Raw genomic sequence first — 18,910 nt, 5'->3', positions numbered from 1 at the left:
CTTTGGAAAAATGTCTGTTCAGTTCCTCTGCTCCTTTTCAAATTGAATTGTTTTTGCTATGAGGTATTATATTTTAGATATTAATCCCTTATTAAGTAAATGATATGTAAATATTTTCCTCCCATTTAAGTTGTCTTATCATTTTGTTAATGCTTTCCTTTACAGCACAAAAGCTTTTTAGTTTAAGATAGTCCCACTTGTTTATTTTGCTTTTGTTGCCTTTGCTTTTGGTGTCAAATACAAAACCACATTCAAGACTGATGTCAGAGAGCTTACCATCTATGTTTTCCTCTAGGAGTATTATGTTTTCAGGTCTTACATTCTTTAATCAATTTGGAGTTTATTTTTGTGGTTGGTGTAAAACATTGGTCCAGTTTCATTCTTTTGCATATGATTCTCCAGTTTTCTCAAATCTCGTATTGAAAAGACCATCCTAAGAAAAGGAAGAGAGAAAGAAAGAAAGAAAGAAAGAAAGACAAGACTATCCTTTCGCTGTTGTATATTCTTGGTTCCTTTGTTGTAAATTAATTGGTCATATATGCATGGTTTTATTTCTGAGCTCTCTGTTATGTTTTATTGATCTGTTTTTATGCCACTACCATGCTACTTTACTATAATTTTGTAATATACTTTGAAATCAGAAAGTACGATGCTTCCAGCTTTGTTCTTCAAGAATACTTTAGCTTCAGAGACTTTTGTGATTCTATAGAAATTTTAGGATAGTTTATCTATTGCTGTGAAAAATGCCATTGGACTTTTGATAGGGACTGCACTAAATCTGTAGATTGCTTTGGGTAAAAGAATATTTTAACAATATTAATTTTTTTAATCCATGAGCATAGAATTATCTACCCATTTATTTGTGTCTTCTTCAGTTTCTTTTATCAATACCTTATAGTTTTCAGTGTACATGTCTTTCACCTCCTTGCTTAAATTCATTCCTAGGTATTCTGTTCTTTTAGATGCCATGGAAATACTGTCTTAATTTCTCTTTCTGATAATTATTAGTTTATAAACACATAGCTGACTTTTGTATATTGATACCCTATCCTGCAGCTTTATTGAATTTATTATTAGTCCTGAGAGTTATTTAGTGGAGTCTTTTGGGCTTTCTATATATAGAATCATGTATTTTGCAATAGAAAATAGAAACTACAAATAGAAACTGTTACTCTTTCCTGTCTAATGCCTTTTCTTTCTTTACTTGACTAATTGCTGTGGGCTAGGACTATGTTGAATAAAAGTGGGCATCCTTATTCCTCATCTTAGAGGAAAAGGTTTCAGTTTTTCAGTATGATGCTTGCTATGGGCGTGTCATATATAGCCTTTGTTATGTTGTGGTATGTTCCATCTACACTCACTTTGTTGAGTATTTTTATTATATATGGATGTTAAGTTTTCTCAAGTGCTTTTTCTGCATCTATTAAGATGATCATAAGATTTTTACCCTTCATTTTGTTAACCTGATGTAACACAGTAATAGATTTTCTTTGCATTCTTGGAATAAATCCTGCTTGATCATGGTATATGATCTTTTTAATATGTTGTGTTCAGTTTGCTAATACATTGTTGAGGATTTTTACATCTATGTTCATCAGGGATATTGGTCTGTAATTTTCTTCTCTTCTAGTGTTTTTAACATCAGTGTAATGCTGGCCTTATAGAAGGAGTTTTGCGATGTTCCCCATTGTATTTTTTGGAAGAGTTTGAGAAGGATCAATCCTAATTCTTTAAAAAATATTTGGTAGAAGTATTCATCAACTGATGAATGAATAAATGTGATATATGTATATAATGGAATATTACTCAGCCATAAAAAATGAAGTCTTGGCATTTGCAATGACATGGATAGAACTAGTGTGTATTAGGCTAAGCAAAATAGAGAAAGACAAATACCATATGATTTCATTTATATGTAGAATTTAGGAAACAAAACAGATGAATATATGGGAAGGGGAAAAAAGGAGAGAGGGAAGCAAACCGTAAGAGACTCTTTTTTAAAAAAAATTTTTATTTATTTAAGAGATAGAGTATGAGCAGTAGAGAGGGATAGAGAGAGAGAGAGAGAGAGAGGAAGAGAGAGGGAAGCAGACTCCCTGTTGAGAAAGAAGCCTGAGCAGAGCTCAATCCCAGGATCTAGATCATGATCTGAGCTAAAGGCAGATGGTTACCCAACTGAGCCACCTAGGGGCCCATAAAACTCTTAAAGAGCAAATTGAGGGTTGATGGAGGGAAGTGGGTGGGGTAGGGTTAGAAGGGTGATGGGCATTAGGAGGGCACTTGTTATGATGAAAAACTAGGTGTTGCATGTAAGTGATGAATCACTAAATTCTACTCCAGAAATCAGTATTACACTGTATGTCAACTAACTAGAACTTAAATAAAAATTTGGTGAGAAAATAAACAAATAAATTAATTACTTAATTAATATGAAAAAAATAAAAATATTTGGTAGAAATTAACAGTGAAGACATCAGTCCTGGGCTTTTGTTTGTTGAGAGGTTTTTGATTACTGATTCTATCCCCTTACTAGTATTTGGTTTATTCAGGTTTTCTTTTTCTTTTTCTTTTTTTTTTTTAAAGAATTTATTTATTTATTTGACAGAGAGATATCACAAGTAGGCAGAGAGGCAGGCAGAGAGAGAGAGGAGGAAGCAGGCTCCCTGCTGAGCAGAGAGCCCGATGCGGGACTCGATCCCAGGACCCTGGGATCATGACCCGAGCCGAAGGCAGTGGCTTAACCCACTAAGCCACCCAGGCACCCTTATTCAGGTTTTCTATTTCATGATTCAGTATTGGTAGGTTTTATGTTTCTAGTAATTTCTCTTTTTTTTTTTTAGATTGTCCAGTTTGTTAGTGTATAACTGCTTATAGCAGTCTCATAAGCCTTTGTATTTCTATGTTTTCAGTTGTAACATCTACTCTTTCTTTTTTTTTTTTTTTAAAGATTTTTATTTATTTATTTGAGAGAGAGAGACAGTGAGAGAGAGCATGAGCGAGGAGAAGGTCAGAGAGCGAAGCAGACTCCCCATGGAGCTGGGAGCCCGATGTGGGACTCGATCCCGGGACTCCAGGATCACGCCCTGAGCCGAAGGCAGTCGTCCAACCAACTGCGCCACCCAGGCGTCCCACATCTACTCTTTCAATTCTGCTTTGTTTACTTGAATCCACTTCCTTTTTTTCTTGGTGAGTCCAGCTAAAGTTTTGTCTATTTTATTTTTTCAAAAAACCCCAGCTCTTATATTCATTGATCTTTTCTATTGTCTTTTTAGTCTCTATTTCATTTATTTCTGTTCTGATTTTTGTTATTTCCTTCCTTCTACTAACTTTGGGCTGCATTTGTTGTTTTTTAGTTCCTTGAGGTATAGAGTTAGGTTGTTTGACATCTATTTCCCCTGATAAATGTAGGCATTTATCACTTTGAGCTTCCCTCTTAGAACTGCTTTTGCTGCATCCCTTAAGTTTTGGTGTGCTGTGTTTCCATTTTCATTTGTCTCAAGGTATTTTTAAAATTTCTTTGATTTCTTTGTTGACCAGTTGGTTGTTCAGTAGCAGGCTGTTTACTCTCCTCATATTTGTGATTTTTCCAGCTTTCTTCTTGTAATTGATTTTAGGTTTTATACAATTGTGGGTGGAAAAGATGCTTAGTATGTTTTCCACCTTAAATTTTTAAACATGTGTTTTGTGGCCTAACATATGATATATCCCAGAGAATGTTCCATGTGTAACTCTGTTTCCTTTGGATGAAATGTTCTGGATATGTCTGTTCATCTGGTCTAATGTGTCATTTAAGGCCAATGTTTCCTTATTGATTTTCTGTCTTGATGATCTATCTATTGATGAAAGTGGGGGTATTAAAGTTCCCTAGTATTATTGTATTGCTGTCTATTTCTCCCTTTAGGTCTGTTAATATTTTCCTTCTATATTTAGGTGTTCCTATGTTGGGTGCATAAATATTTACAAATGTTATGCCCTCTTGTTGGATTGTTCCCTTTATTATCACATAATGTGTTTCTTTGTCTCCTGTTACATTGTTTGACTTAGAGTCTATTTTGTCTTATATAAATATAGCTATCCTAACTTTCTTTTGGTTTCCATTTTCATGTAACATTCTTTCCCATCTCTTTACTGGCAATCCTGTGTATCCTTAAAGCTGAGGAGAGTCTCTTATAGGTGATATATAGTTGGGTTTTGTTTTGTTTTTCATCCATTTAGCCATTCTACGTCTTTTGATTTGAGTATTTAGTCCATTTACACTTAAAATAAGTATTGATAGATTGGACTTTTTGCCATTTTCAAACTTGTTTTCTGGCTGCCTTATAATTCTTTCATTTCTTTCTTCTTCTCTTGCTCTCTTCCTTTGTGATTTGATGATTTTCTGTAGTGTTATGCTCATATTCCCTTATGTCCTATGTAACTACTATAGGCTTTTGCTTTGTGGTTACCATAGGCTTACATAAAATGTAACAGTTTATTTTAAGCTGATAACAAATGTGAACTCCAGTGCTATGCTCTGTCCTTTAACTTATTAGATTGCCTTTTTCTTTCCCTCTTCTTCCTCCTCCTCTTCTTCTTTATTAATCTTTTTTCCTAAGTTATTTTTTATGGGCATTAGTTTTTTTTTATTGTTGTTGCAAATTCTTCTGTCATTGATCTTTTAACTTTGTTTAGTGACATTTTCACTGTATGAATATTTTAATGTAATCACATAGGTTGTAGTTATTGTTATTTCTGTTAATTTCTTAGTTAGGAAGGCATTCTCCAACCCAAGATTAGAAACACAAGCCCCTCTGTTTGAACCTATCTTATAGTTCTATCTAATCAGATAATGTGAGATGGGGAACACAGAGATTTTGCTCTTGTATAGAAAACCATTGGTTTCAGCTCATTTATTATGGTAAGACACATTAGGGGAGGGGCCTAAGACTGAAGAATTTTCTTAATCTTTTAAAATTGACATGGACATATTTTACTATACAGTTGATCCTTGAATGAAGTGGGGGTTAGGAGCACCAATCCCCTCCCCAATCAAAATCCACATATAATTTTGACTCCTCCAAAGCTTAATTACTAATAGCCTAATGTTTACTGGAGGCCTTACTGATAACATAAACAGTTGATTAAAACATATTTTGTATGTTATATGTATTATATAAAGTAAGTTAGAGAAATTAAGCTAGAAAAAAAGAAACTGGAGAAAAGAAAATATTAAGAAAATCATAAGGAAGACAAAATACACAGTATTGTACTATATTTATATATATAAAATGCACATATAAGTGGACCTACACAGTTCAGACCTGTGTTGTTCAAGGGTCAACTATATATGATCAGCTAAAAGTATCATAAAATACAGTTCTACACAGTATAATGTTGTAATATTTTAAGAAATATATATTTAGTCTTTGTCCCTAATTCCTAGCATGGAGCTCCTAATATAATACAATAAATTAACATTTGGGTTTTGTTCCTGGTTCCATAAACAGCTCTAGAGAGTTAAAGGTCAAAGGAACATCTTTTGTTATAATATTTGTTTTTGCTTTTGTTTTTGTTTTTGTTTTGTTCCCAGTTCCTGAAATAGGTCTGGAATGATAAAGGTGAAGGGATCATCTTTTGTCATTCATAACAAGACCCTTTCAATTACACTGGAGTTTATGTTAATGAGGTGACTTTCCGAAAGCCCTTAAGGGTGGGGTCTGGTTGCCAGGGGAGCCAACCACATGGTTAGAGGATTGAAACTTTCAGCCCCATCCTCTGATCTTTGGAGAGTTAATCAGTAATGGCCAATGATTAATCAATCATATCTGTGTTGTGAAGTCTCCATACAAACCCCAGGATTTGAAAGGATTTGGAGAGCTTCTGGGTTGGTGAATGCACAGAGGTGCTGGAAAGGTGAGGCACCCAGAGAGGGCATGGAAGTTCGGGCCCCCTCTCCCATATCTTGCCAACGTATCCCTTCTACTTGGCTGCTTATCTCTATCTTGTATTGCATTTTTCATAATAAACTGGCAATGTAAATACCTTACCCTGAGTTCCAGGAGCTGATATAGCAAATTTTTGATGTTAAGGAAGAGGGGTCGTAGGAATCCCCAGTATGTAACCAAGTCAGTCAGAGTGTAAGTGACACTCTGGGATTTGTTGGCATTTGTGGTGGGAACCAGTCTTGTGAAATGGTCCCTTAATCTGGGATCTGTGCTAATTCCTAGCAGTTAGTGTCAGAGTTGAGTTAAATTGTAAGACACCCAGTCTATCTATTGAGAATTGGAGAATTGCTTGGTGTGTAAAATATCATGTGTTTGGTGTCAGAAGTGGTGTGAGTAGAGGAAACAGAAGTCTTCTTTCCAGAGGTAAAGTTTGCTTTACCTCTGTAAAGGAAACTATTTTAAATGGTACAATATGAGAGTCTTTACTGCTCATAGTCCTTTCATCTATGTTGAAAAAGCTTCCTGAAATTTTAATAAATATTTTTCCCGTATTTATTCAGCATAGATTTCCTTAAGTTTAAAATGATTTTCTCATTAGACATAACCAAATTTTGATTCTATAATAACACTCTTCCTTGTGGAATAGTGGATAAAAAAAAATTATAATTTGTTCTAAGAATAATTGTTGATATTTCTAAGCATTTGAGATGTATTATTGTTTTCATGAATTTAGATGACTTAGATTAAATTTGTGGTAATACACTGCAATACAAAATCCAATCTAAACATAGTCATAGATTTATTATAATTTTATCTGTATTACTTGTAACATACTCCTATTACAGTTATCGAAGATGAAGGTGACATGATAAATCTCGTCTTGCTTTGTTGATGAGTCCAAAGCTGGTTTAAGTCTCATTTTTTTGATTATCTGGAAATCTGAAACAAATAAATTACAAAATTTAATTTTACATTGAGGCAGAAAGTAAAATAAATTCACTTGAAAGACATTTAGTTATTTTGTAACTTTCAGACGTCGCTTAAAAGATAAAAAGCACTTAATATTATGTGATATTTAAATCTGTGATTTTTTTAAGATAGTGTTTCAGTATTATCAAGTACTAGATGAAATTATTCTTCTTATGTTTGGAAAAACAGTTTATATGTAGCCTCTTGTCTAATTTGCATGCAACAGAAACTTTTTACTTGATTTACCATACCTACTATTTTCTTCTTCCAAATTCTCTAGGTCTTGACTTAAACTTTCCACTGTGAATTTTCTAGGTTCTCCTACAGGGAAAAAGATATATAAATTTAATTGTTTGTCACCAGTACAATTTACAGGGAATTGTTTTCAGAAGTATCTCCCCTTATCATCTGTGTGACAGAACTGTATGGATCACTTGTGTCACCAAGGCAGAGTATATTGGTCAAAGATGGCCATGATATCTCCTACTTTACATGTTCCTCAGCAGTATGAACTTGTCACTCCCCCACCCAGACGTGGAATCTAATTCACCTTCTGTTGAACCTGTGCTAGGCTTAAGACTCTTGTAGTCATTAGAATGCGGTGAGAGTGATTACATGATTTTTGAGGCGAGGTGAGAAAAAGCTGTGCAGCTTCCTTCTACACTTGATCTTAGCCAAAAGGCTGAGAAGTGATTGTACAGCCTCCTTCTTGTTCTCTTGGTGTGCTTGCTTTGGAGGGAGCAAGTCACCATATAATAAGCCCTACCACCCTGCCATTCTGGAGAGGTCCCATAGAAGATGCTCCAGTTGACAGTTCCAGCTGAGTCTAGAGTTCCAGCCATCCCTCTAAGGCTCCTGTCTATGAGGGAAGCTGTCTTGGAACCTCAAACTAGCCCACCTGTCAGCTGACTACCACCATTGGGTGACCTCAACTGGTGTCTAGCATTCAAACCATGCTTGAATTCCTAACCCACAGAATTCTTGTGATACATATAAAATGGTAACAACAATAGCTACCTTTTGAGGGATAAAATGTTTTGTTAAGACAATACTTGGAAGGAAAATGAATTTAGAGAGCAATATAAAGTATCCAAATAATTATATCAGATATGGGAAGTTTATACGTATAAATAGGCATGTTAATTTTGTACTTAAGTTTCATATCTGTCCTTTTAACTTTCAAGTTGAATCCAGTGGGATTAATCTAATAATATTCTCTTTATTCTTGCTTATCACAGGCCTCAGTCTCCAGATTCCCTTTCATTTCCTATATTTTATTTTCTGCAAAGCTCTGTATTTTGTCCCCATCTCCTACAATAACTCCTGAAACATTTTCTCTGTATTCTTATTCCATTTTCCAAAATTCCCGTTACTTTCTTGCTCTAACAGAAACATGGCTGTCCTTAGAGGACACCTCCAACCCAGCAGCATATTTTGCTTTTCTTTTTGTCAGTCTTGCTACCATTGGGCCTGGAGATGGATAGGTGTCCTGCTTACACCCTACTGTTTCCCTCCAGGACATTCACTTTCTTTCCTTCTCTTCCTAAAACTTAGTCATCAGTTTATACACTCAACTATCATGATTTACCTACAACAAGGCTCATTCTCAGTTGATTTTTATCATTGGCACATTGTACCTTACTACCACTTTCTTCATTTTGCAATTTAAATGTCCATGCAGAAGATTCTTCACCCTGGATCTCAATTCCTTGAGTGCTGTTCTTCTAGCTCTGGTCCCACACCCTACCGTAGCCATTGATTCTTGTGGATAAACTTAGACCCTGTCATTAGCAATAACTTCAAGCCTCCCTCAAATTCAGTTGCCAACATTCAAAGACTTGACTTCTAGCTTTATCTTTCTAGATCACTCCTTCTAGTTCCCTAACACCAGCAGTTCATCTCCTTCCCTGGGACTCCCAGTCCTGCCACATTTTCATTGTTCCTCCCCATTTTGATCCCCCTCTCCCTTACTTAACTTAAATTCTATGGCCCTTCTCTCCCTTGCATAAAGCCTGACCTCATGGCCCTTTTCCCACTTCACCATATTCACTTGACAAAACTATAATCCTAGATAAATCCAGCTGTCTCCTTATTCCTATCCTGTACTATATACCTCAGTGTGATAGGAAAAACCAAGCCTCACTTTAAATTCATAGCCATAGACATTAAATAGCCATCTTAGTAAACATTCCTGGTCTATTCATTCTTCTGCCACAGATGGTTATTTAGCTCTTTCTATTTTCCCAAACCTCTAATCCTGCCCATGGATCATTGTTTTCAGCTGATGATGTATTTCCTGGTTTCATGGAGGAAATAAAAGACAACAGGAAAAAAACTTCCATAAGCTCTGTATTAACAGTTAATTTCCTACTTGTTTTTGTTCTATATGCTCTATCTTACCTATGCTCCCATCTAAGGCTAACCCCAGATTTCACCATTTCTTGCCCACACAAGACATGGCTCCAGTAATTCTTTCTGCCTCCCACTTACCAGAGTCCCCACTCTACCCCACCATTAGATCTCCCTTATCAGCAAATAAATATTTAGTTGTACCCACATGACTAAATTCTCACCATTGAATGTAAACAAAGTAACACACACTGCTTCTGGGTCTGAGTGTTAGACATTGGGCATTTATTCCTTCTTAAATTTTCCCTTTTCCTCAATCTTGGACAAAGAGCCGTTACCCCGATGATTCAGTTTCTAATGTGTAGATAATGACAGCACCCTATGGAGTGGTTTTGTCCCACGGTGGCTTTTGGAAATGTCTGGAGAAGTTACTTGTTGTTACGACTCGTAGGTGGAAATGCTACTGGCATCCATGGGGTAGAGGCCAAGGGTGCTGCTAAATATCCTGCAGTGACCATGACAGCTGTACCCCAGCCCTCTCACCAACAAAAAAAATCATCCAGTTCAAAATTCCAATAGTGCAATTTTGAGAAACCCGGCTCCAGGGGATGGTGGAGCAACAGAGCACAAGATCATGGTCCCCTAAATGCCTGTGGAGCTACCTTGTGTATGCAGACTGCTCACTTAAGGAAGAAACAAATTTGTGTATTCTTAAGCTACTGTACCTTGGGGACTCTTTGAAACAGGAGCTTAGTCTTTACCTTAAGTGACATCATTCTTTTAGGTAAGGAACTACCTTGGGTTTTCTCAGTTTAATATTTGTCATTGTATGACAATATATAGAACATCCTAACATCCTAATACCAATTTTGTACTGTGTAATGTCTTAAACTCAGCATTCCCTTTGGTTTGGCAAGATGTAACAATATCTCTTAAGCTGGGAAAGTCTTTTCTGGATTTTCCAAGTTTAAAATTACGCCTGGTTTGTCTCAAATAATTGTTTTGCATTCATTTCCCAGATGCTGAGGAAAGGTGATTTTTATTGGGACAATTTCCCAAGTAGGTTCTCTGGGAAGAATAGCTGTATCTGTAGCTATTCTTTTACCAAACGTAGGCCACAGTTGCTTGTTTAAATAAAAGACAGTCACACTGTCTCTGTGCTGGGAAGCCTTAGCAATGATTCATTTATACCCAGGAACACCTGAACTCACCATTCAGGTGTTCTGATATTTCTATTCATTTGCAACAAGAAGAGCACCACGGAACTGTTTGTTCTTGGTTACACTATTGCAAAAGCACTCATTTTGATTCCTAACCTAGGTTTTGTACTGTGGGTTTGACTTAGAATGTGATTTGTGATGTTTGATCTGTAGGACTTCAAGGAAGCTGGAAAATTGGGACCATTACCGCTCCGACAAGGAGACCAGAATCAATACAAATTTGAGAGTATGATATTTGCTTATACTGTCTACCATTTCAGTAGAAAGAAGCACTTTTCTGTTGCTAATAGTAGACTCTCCAGTGCTAGATTCCCTCAGGTGGACAACAAAAGAATCTTATTTATACCCCCACTTAGCCTACACTGTACCAAAGAACCACAGAGTAAGTCAGCAAATGCTGAATTGCAATCAATCTACAATCCCATCACTTCCCTTGAAAACAATGGAGTGTAATTTTCATATAATACAGTACTATATACAAATGTGATTTTAAAAATGTATTAGTAGAGGAATGTGAATTAAAATGGAGGCGACACTGACTAGCACTTTTGAGAATGAGAAGGTAAATGAGTTTTTATAATTTTGGCATGCAAAACATTTTTAGTGGGCTTATTCTAGAAAAGGGTAAATAATAACTCATACATAAAGGTTGTATCAGAGTTTATAGACTAGACCCCTGGTAATGGATTCAACCTTTCCACAACAAATCAAAAGTATTGTTGTATGCTCACATGAATATACAGTAGTCATTACCTTAAATTTAAAACTCACTATAAGCAGCAAGCACATAGAGCAGGATATGAAGGCTGTATTGTATCAGTGCGGTCTGCAGAGAATTTCTTCCTATGGTTTTTGCCTTGTTGAAATATATGTTGCAGTTCAAAGCTAAAGGGATTACTTCTGAATAGTCATCACAGAGGTTGATTACGTTCGTATATCATATTTAGCTGGACCCTGCAGGCTATTATTCCATTAGCTATGCTGGTCCTGTGACTGTCAAAAAGTTGATCACCTAATGTTAAAAGATTGTGCTTTCTGTTGACCTTATCAAAATGACTCAAAAGGTTTTGTTAAAAAATAAAACTCAGATCGTGTTTTATGAAAGTGATTAAGAATAAATACTATGCATAAAAATGATCAATATCTTATGAGTGATCTTAGCATCATACCATTATTAAGGATAAAATGATATTTTGCTTTAGTATTTCAGCACATTTTACCTAAAGTCATAGGTTTAACTTTAGTGGAAATAGTTCTTTCTTGCTGATAGTAGAGAGTATCAGAAACTGATTTCTGAAAAAATCAGCGTCTCCCTTCCTTCCTCCTTTTATGTATTCAAATCATATAAAATTAACACCATAGAAGTAAGCTCAGTATAGCAATATTAATATAATAGTACATTTACAATGGCCTAATTACAACGTGGTTTTATAAGGCAACTCTAAAGGCGGCCGGTTAGCTCAGCTGGTTAGACCGTGGCGCTATAAGGCAGCTCTAACTAAGGAGAGAAGTGTTTTGTTTGGAGAAAATACGTCAAGAAATGAAAAGTTTGTCATTTACATTTGATAGTCAGAAAATCACTTCAGTTAAGCATCTGACTCTTGATTTTGGCTCGGGCCATGATCTTAGGTCTTGAGATGGAGCCCCACATTGGGCTCCATGCTGGGTGTGGAACTTGCTTAAGATTCTCTCTTCCTCTCCCATTCCCTCCTGGCTTGCATAAGCACATTCTCTCTCTCTCCCCCTCTCTCAAAAAAAAGAAAGAAAGAAAGAAAGAAAGAAAATTACTTCAAATTTTATATATATATACGTATATATATATATATATATATATTTTACTATATTAGATTTTACTAGATTTTATTTATTTATTTGACAGAGAGAGAGAGCACAGCAGGAAGGGAACAGCAGGCAGAGGGAGAGGGAGAAGCAGGCTCCCCGCTGAGAAAGGAGCCTGACATGGGGCTCCATCCCAGGACCTTGGGATCATGACCCGAGCCCAAGGCAGATGTTTAACCTACTGAAGTGCCCCTCAAATAATATTTTAACTGTTCTTTCTTTAAACAACAGTTATGTAGTTTCACTTATTTAGTAACAGTTGAAAATTTTTAAAGAAATGAGCTAAATATATATTCTTATAAACCCTGAATCCCATTACCAATATAAGACATATTTCAATAAGCTTGAATTTTAACCTATGTTATTGTGAATTATTTACAGATTAAGTAAGCAAATGAAAGTGTTTCCTTGACAAAGATATTGACAGGTATGGCTTTATGATTTAAAATGCTCCATATAAAATTTTCATTAGAATCACATTACAAAAGCTGTCTTTGGGGAACAAAGAGGATTTTGAAGCTATCTCAATGAATAGCTAGTTTTTGAAATATGTTCCTAGAAATGGTGAGGGACTGGCACAGAGTCATGTCTCCATTTTGGCATGGTCTTCCTTGTAACTGATGGTGTGGAAGATGGCTGGTCAGGGATACAGCCTGTGGTCCTGGAGCACAGCCAGACACTAATTTCAGCCTCATTAGCATTGTTCTTTAATCAACTGAACTTTTCAGCGAGTGGAAGTTTCTTAATATTTCTTATACTTGCTTGCCTTTAGTCACCCCAGTTGATACAATAGAGAAGGAGAGGGTATCAGGAGGAAACAGATGGCACGTTCAACTTGGATTTTGAAGAGACTTTAATGAAGGGAATACTTGAGCTAAGGGCACGGCTAAGGAACTGACAAGGGATGCTGAGGCACCCACTGCCTCACAACAGAGGGATGCCATGCTGTTATCTTCCTGGGAGCTGAGTAGGGGAAGAGGATGTTGGTATTGCACCCTGAGTGAGAAACGGAGATTCAGAAACAGGGCCTTCCTATAGAAGTGACAAGCAGCAGCTGTAGAGTGTCACAGCTATAAGGACTGAGCTGAAGTCAGGGACAGAGGAATCCTTCCCTGACCTCTCCACCTTCCTAACCTCTGATCTCCTGCTGGGGATGCCCTTTGGGTAAATCCAAACCAGGAAGCCAACAGGCAAATGAACCTGTGACATGCAGTCCGAGATCAGTTTTCTGAGACACAGAACAGACAAAGTGGGAGGATGGATCTTGGGTGTGTGTGTGAAAGAACACATCTCGGTTTTTGACCCTTAAGAGAATATGCCCAGGGGTGCCTGGGTATTTTAGTTAGTTAAGCATTTGACTTCAGCTCAGGTCATGATCTCAGGGCCCTGGGATCAAGCCCCATGTTGGGCTTCCTGCTCAGCTGGAGGTAGGTCTGCTTGTCTCTCTGTCCCTCCTCCTCTCTCTCTCAAATAAATAAATAAAATCTTTAAAAAAATAAATTAGTGAAACTGAAGACAGAGTAGCAGAAACTAACCAAAATAAAACAAAGAAAGGCAAAGAGTTAAAAAGATAAGTAGAATATCATTGGGTTGTAGGACTGCTTCAGGCAGTCTGTTATTACAAAGGTTACTGGAGTCTGGAAGAAGATGGATAGAAAAATATTTTAAGAAATTACAACTGAAAAATTTTCTAAACTTGGTGAACACCACAAACCCATAGATCTAAGAAGTTCAACAAATTCTAAGCTCAAAAAACATAAGAGTACCGAAAGAAAAATAACCCATCAAGTCCAGAATTCTATACCCAATAAAAATATGTTTCAGCAATAAAGACAAAATGAAGACCTCAAAGACAGGCAAGCTGAAGCAACTCTTCAACAGCAGATTGCACTACAGAAAATGATAAAGTCTTCAGGCAGAAGGGAAATGACAACAGATGGAAATTTGGATCTATATTAAGGTATGAAGAGTTAGAAAAGGCAAGGAAATGGGTAAATATAAAAGTTTTTTTTTAAATTATTAGATTCTTTCAAATGATATGTGACTGAAAAAATAATATATTGTGTGATTTATAATACATATAAAAATATATATGTAAAAGTATAATGTATGACAGCAATAGTGCAAAGGCTGGGTGGGGGGAGAAACAGAAGTATGTTACTATATGGTTCTTATACTATGTGTTAAATGGTGTACTGTCACCTGAAGGTCTGATAAATTAAAGATGTGAGCTGATCATTACTATTTTTCTTCTGGTTGTGGATTTTTAAAATTGTTCTAATATATATACAAAATAATTTTTTTTTCATTTTAACCATTTTTAAGTGTGTAATTCAGTGGCATTAAATATATTCACAGTGTTGTGAAAACATTACTATTATCCATTTCAAGAATATTTCAACATCCTGAACAGAAACTCAGTATCTATTAAACAATTCCCCATCCTTCCCACCCTGCAGCTCTTGGTAACCTCTATTCTACTTTCTGTCTATAAATTTGCCTAGTCTCAGTACATCATATAAGTGGAATCAAACAGTATTTGTCCTTTTTTTTGCCTGGCTTATTTTACTTAGCATAATATTTTCAAGATTCATTTATGTTGTAACTTCTATCAGAATCTTATTCTTTTTTTAAGGCTGAATGATATTTCATTATATGTATATACTATATTTTGTTTGTCTGTTCCTTTGATGAGCATTGGGTTGCTTACAGCTTTTACTATTGTCAATAATGCTATGAACACTGGCATACAAGAATGTGTTTAAGTCCTTGCTTTTAATTTATTTGGCTACATACCTAGAAGTGGAATTGCTGGATCATATGGTAATTCTATGTTTAACTTTTTGAGGAACTACCAAACTGCATCTGCACCATTTTATTTTTACATTTCCACAAACAATGCACAAGAGTTCTAATTTCTGCCAACATTTTAAATTTTCTATTATTTTGATAATAGTCATCCTAATGAGTGTGAAGTGATGACTCATTTTGGTTTTGATTTGCATTTCTCTAATAACTAGTGATGTGGAACATCTTTTCATGAGCTGATTGGCCATTTGCATATCTTATTTGGTGTAATGTGTATTGAAATCCTTTGCCCAATTTTTAACTGGTTTGTTTGTTTTTGTTGATTTGTTCTTTATATATCCTAGATAATCAACCCTTATCAGAAACAAGATTTGCAGATAGTTTCTCTGTATTTTTCACTTTTTTGATAGTGTCCTTTAATGTACAAAAGTTTAAAATTTTGATGGATTTCAATTTATCATTTCTTTTTTTGTCTATACTCTTGGGTGTCAAATCCAAGAGATATTGCCAAATCCAATGTTGTGAAGGCTGTCCATTATATTTTCTTCCAAGTGATTTATAGTTTTAGCTCCAATATTTAGGTCTTTGATCTAGTTTGTATTAATTTTTGTATATAGAAAAGGTATATACAAAGGTAGGGGGTCCAATTTCATTCTTTTCTTTTGCATGTGGATATCTAATTTTCCCAACCCCATATGTTGAAAAGACTATTCTTTCCCCACTGAATAGTCTTTGGACTCTTGTCCCAAGTCAATTTACCATATACATATGAAGGTTTATTTCTGATTTGTCAGTTATATTCCATTAGTTTATGTGTCTGACCTTTATGCCTGTACAATTCTGATATGATTACTGTAGCTTCAAAGTCAATTTTGAAATAAGGAAGTGTAAATCCTCCAACTTTGTTCTTCTTTTAAAATATTATTTTGGCTATTCAGGGTACCTTTCAATTTAATATGAACTCAAAGATTGCTGTTTCCATTCCTGCAAAAAGCCTGTTGGAATTTTGGTAGGGATTGCACAGAATTTGTAGATCACTCTAGATAGTAATGCCTTGTTAATATTAAGTCTTCCAATCTATGAACGTAGCCTGTGTTTCCATTTATTTATGTCTTTTTAAATTTGTTTCATCAATGTTTTATAGTTTTCACTGTTTAAGTGTTTCACTTCCTTGTTAAATTTGTTCCCAGATATTTTATTCTTTTGGATGCTATTGTAAATGGAATTTTTTCTTAATTTCCTTTCAGATTTTTCATTGCTGGTTTCTAGAAACAAAGCTGTATTTATGTGTCGATCATGAAAGCCTGCAACTTTGCTGTGCTTGTCTATTAGTTCTAGTAATTTTTTGGTTTGTTAAAAAATTCTTTGGATTTTCTATATTTAGAATCATGTCATCTGCAAGTAGGGATAGTTTTGCCTTTTCATTTCCAATTTAGATATCTTTTTTTGCCACTTACTCTGACTAGAACTTCCAGTCTCATCCCACTTTTACATCATTTTGATCAGGTTTCAAAGTCCTGTGAAAAAAGATCCAATTTGCCTTATTGAGATTATGTGCCCATCCCCTACCCCCTTAATTAGGGGTTTTTGATAACTAAAATGTATACATGGCGAAGGAGTTATTCTAATGGATAAAATTGTGGTGCTGTTACCAATGGGGAGATGGATGCTCAGTAGCCAATAAACAAACAAGCAAGTGTTGGCTCCAAGGCCCTATATAGTCACAATTAGTTGTGGCAAATCCAAGACTAGAATCCAGGCCCTGTGATTTATAGGTCTATATTCTTGTCCAATAAGCTAGCAGTTCTTTGGTACATTTTAATCACAAATTAATTTTCTCAGCATGCTCAGTTCAATAGGTTTGAATTTTCAGTGTTACCACTGACACAGTTTAACTTCTTCTTATTACTATTGAGGTAAAATTATTATATAACATTATATTAGCTTCAGGTGTACACCATAACAATTTGATATTTTCATACATTACAAAAGATTATCACAATAAGTCTAGTTACCATTTTCACCATATAACTGACCCCCTTGCCCCTTTTTGCACACTCTAACCCCTCTCTCCCTCTGATAACCACCAATCTGTCCTTCATATTTATGAATTTTGTTTTTGGATTCCACATATAAGTGAAATCATACAATGTTTATTTTTCTTTAACTTATTTCACCTAGCATAATACCCTCAAAGTCTATCCATGATGTTGCATATGGCAAGATTGCCTCTTTGTAATGACTGAGTAGTATCCCACTGTGTATATATACCATATCTTATCCGTTCATCCATTGATGGACACTTTCACATGTTGGCTATTATAAGCAGTGTTGCAATGAACATAGGGGTTCAGGTATCTCTTCAATTCAGTGCTTTCATTTTCATCAGATAAAAATCCAGAACTGGATCATATAGCAATTCTATTTTTAATTTTTGGAGGAAACTCCATACTGTTTTCCATAGTGTTTGTATCTATTTATATTCCCACCAACAGTGCATAATGGTTCCCTTTTCTCTACAACCTCTCCAACACAAGTTATTTCTTGTCTTTTTGATAATAGCCCTTCTGATAAGTGTGAGATGATACCTTATTGTGGTTTTGATTTGAAATTCCTTAATAATTATTGACATCGAGCATCTTTTGATGTGACATGGGCCACCTATATGTCTTCTTTGGAAAGATGTCAATTCAGATTCTCTGCCCATTTTTTAATCTGATTTTTGTTGTTATTGAGTTGTGTGAGTTGTGATATATATTGAATATTAGTCTCTTACTGGATATATGATTTGCAAATATCTTCTCCAATTAAGAAGGTTGCCTTTGTATTTTGTTTCTGGTTTCCTTAGCTATGGTTTGATGTAGTCCCAATCATTTATTTTGCTTTGGTGGCACATTGCTTTTGGACTCAGATCCAAAAATATACTGCTAAGATCAATGTCAAGGAAATTACCATCTATGTTTTCTTCTGAGGGTTTTATCGTTTCTGGTTTTACATTCAAGATTTTAATCCATTTTGAGTTAATTTTTTTTATGGTGTAAGAAAGTGGTCCAGTTTCATTCTTTTGTATGTGGTTGTCCAGTTTTCCCAACAGTGTTTATTCAGGAGACAGTTCTTTCCCTATTGTTTATCCTTGTCTCCTTTGTCATGAATTAATTGACTATATATACATAGTCAATTGGGGTTCTCCATATATTTCATTAATTTGTGTGTCTGTTTTTAATACCAATACCACACTGTTTTGGTTGTTACAGTTTTGTTGTATAGTTTGAAATCAAGAAGGCTGATACCTCCAGCTTTGTGTTATTTTTGTTTTTTTGATTTTATTTATTTATTTGAGAGAGAGACCCAGCAAGAGAGCACAAGTAGGGGTGGGGGAGGGGCAGAGGGAGAAGGAGAAACAGATTCCTTGCTGAGTAGGAAGCCCGATATGGGGCTTGATCCCAGGACTCTGGGATCATGACCTGAGCTGAAGGCAGATGCTTAACCGACTGAGCCATCCAGGTGCCTGGCTTTGTTCTTTCTTTTTCTATTTGGGGTCTTCTGTGGTTCCATACAAATTTTGTAATTATTTTTTATAGTTCTGCAAAAAAATGCCATAGAGATTATATTGAATTTGTAGAATTTTGGGGGTAGTATGGACATTTTAGGAATATTTATTCTTTCAATCCATGAGCACAGAATATCTTTCCATTTATTTATGTTTTCTTCAATTTCTTTTCTCAGGGTTTTATAGTGTTAAGTATACAGTTTTCACCTTCTTGGTTAAATTTATTCCTAGGTATTTTATTCTTTTTGATG

At 35.4% G+C, this 18,910-nt stretch overlaps 1 protein-coding gene across 6 annotated transcripts in view; it reads right to left on the bottom strand.

Annotated features, from left to right (window-relative positions):
- Nucleotides 1-357: 357 nt before the first annotated feature.
- TTC29 (tetratricopeptide repeat domain 29) overlaps nucleotides 358-18,910 on the bottom strand; it is a 243,162-nt gene continuing 224,609 nt past the window's right edge. For 5 of the 6 annotated variants that reach the window (XM_044224911.1, XM_044224914.1, XM_044224910.1 and 2 more), the window contains 2 exons: nucleotides 6,748-6,863; nucleotides 358-433 (listed from right to left, as the gene is read on the bottom strand). In XM_044224911.1, coding sequence (XP_044080846.1) covers nucleotides 377-433; nucleotides 6,748-6,863 — 173 coding nt within the window. In that variant the 3' untranslated portion in view covers nucleotides 358-376. Of the gene's footprint in view, nucleotides 434-6,706; nucleotides 6,864-7,144; nucleotides 7,215-18,910 lie in introns of those variants that run through there. The other variant, XM_044224915.1, reaches the window with a different exon arrangement.

This window comes from Neovison vison, chromosome 11, assembly GCF_020171115.1.
Source record: "Neovison vison isolate M4711 chromosome 11, ASM_NN_V1, whole genome shotgun sequence".
Lineage (NCBI taxonomy): Eukaryota > Metazoa > Chordata > Mammalia > Carnivora > Mustelidae > Neogale > Neogale vison.
This window is presented reverse-complemented; position numbering and strand designations above follow the sequence as displayed.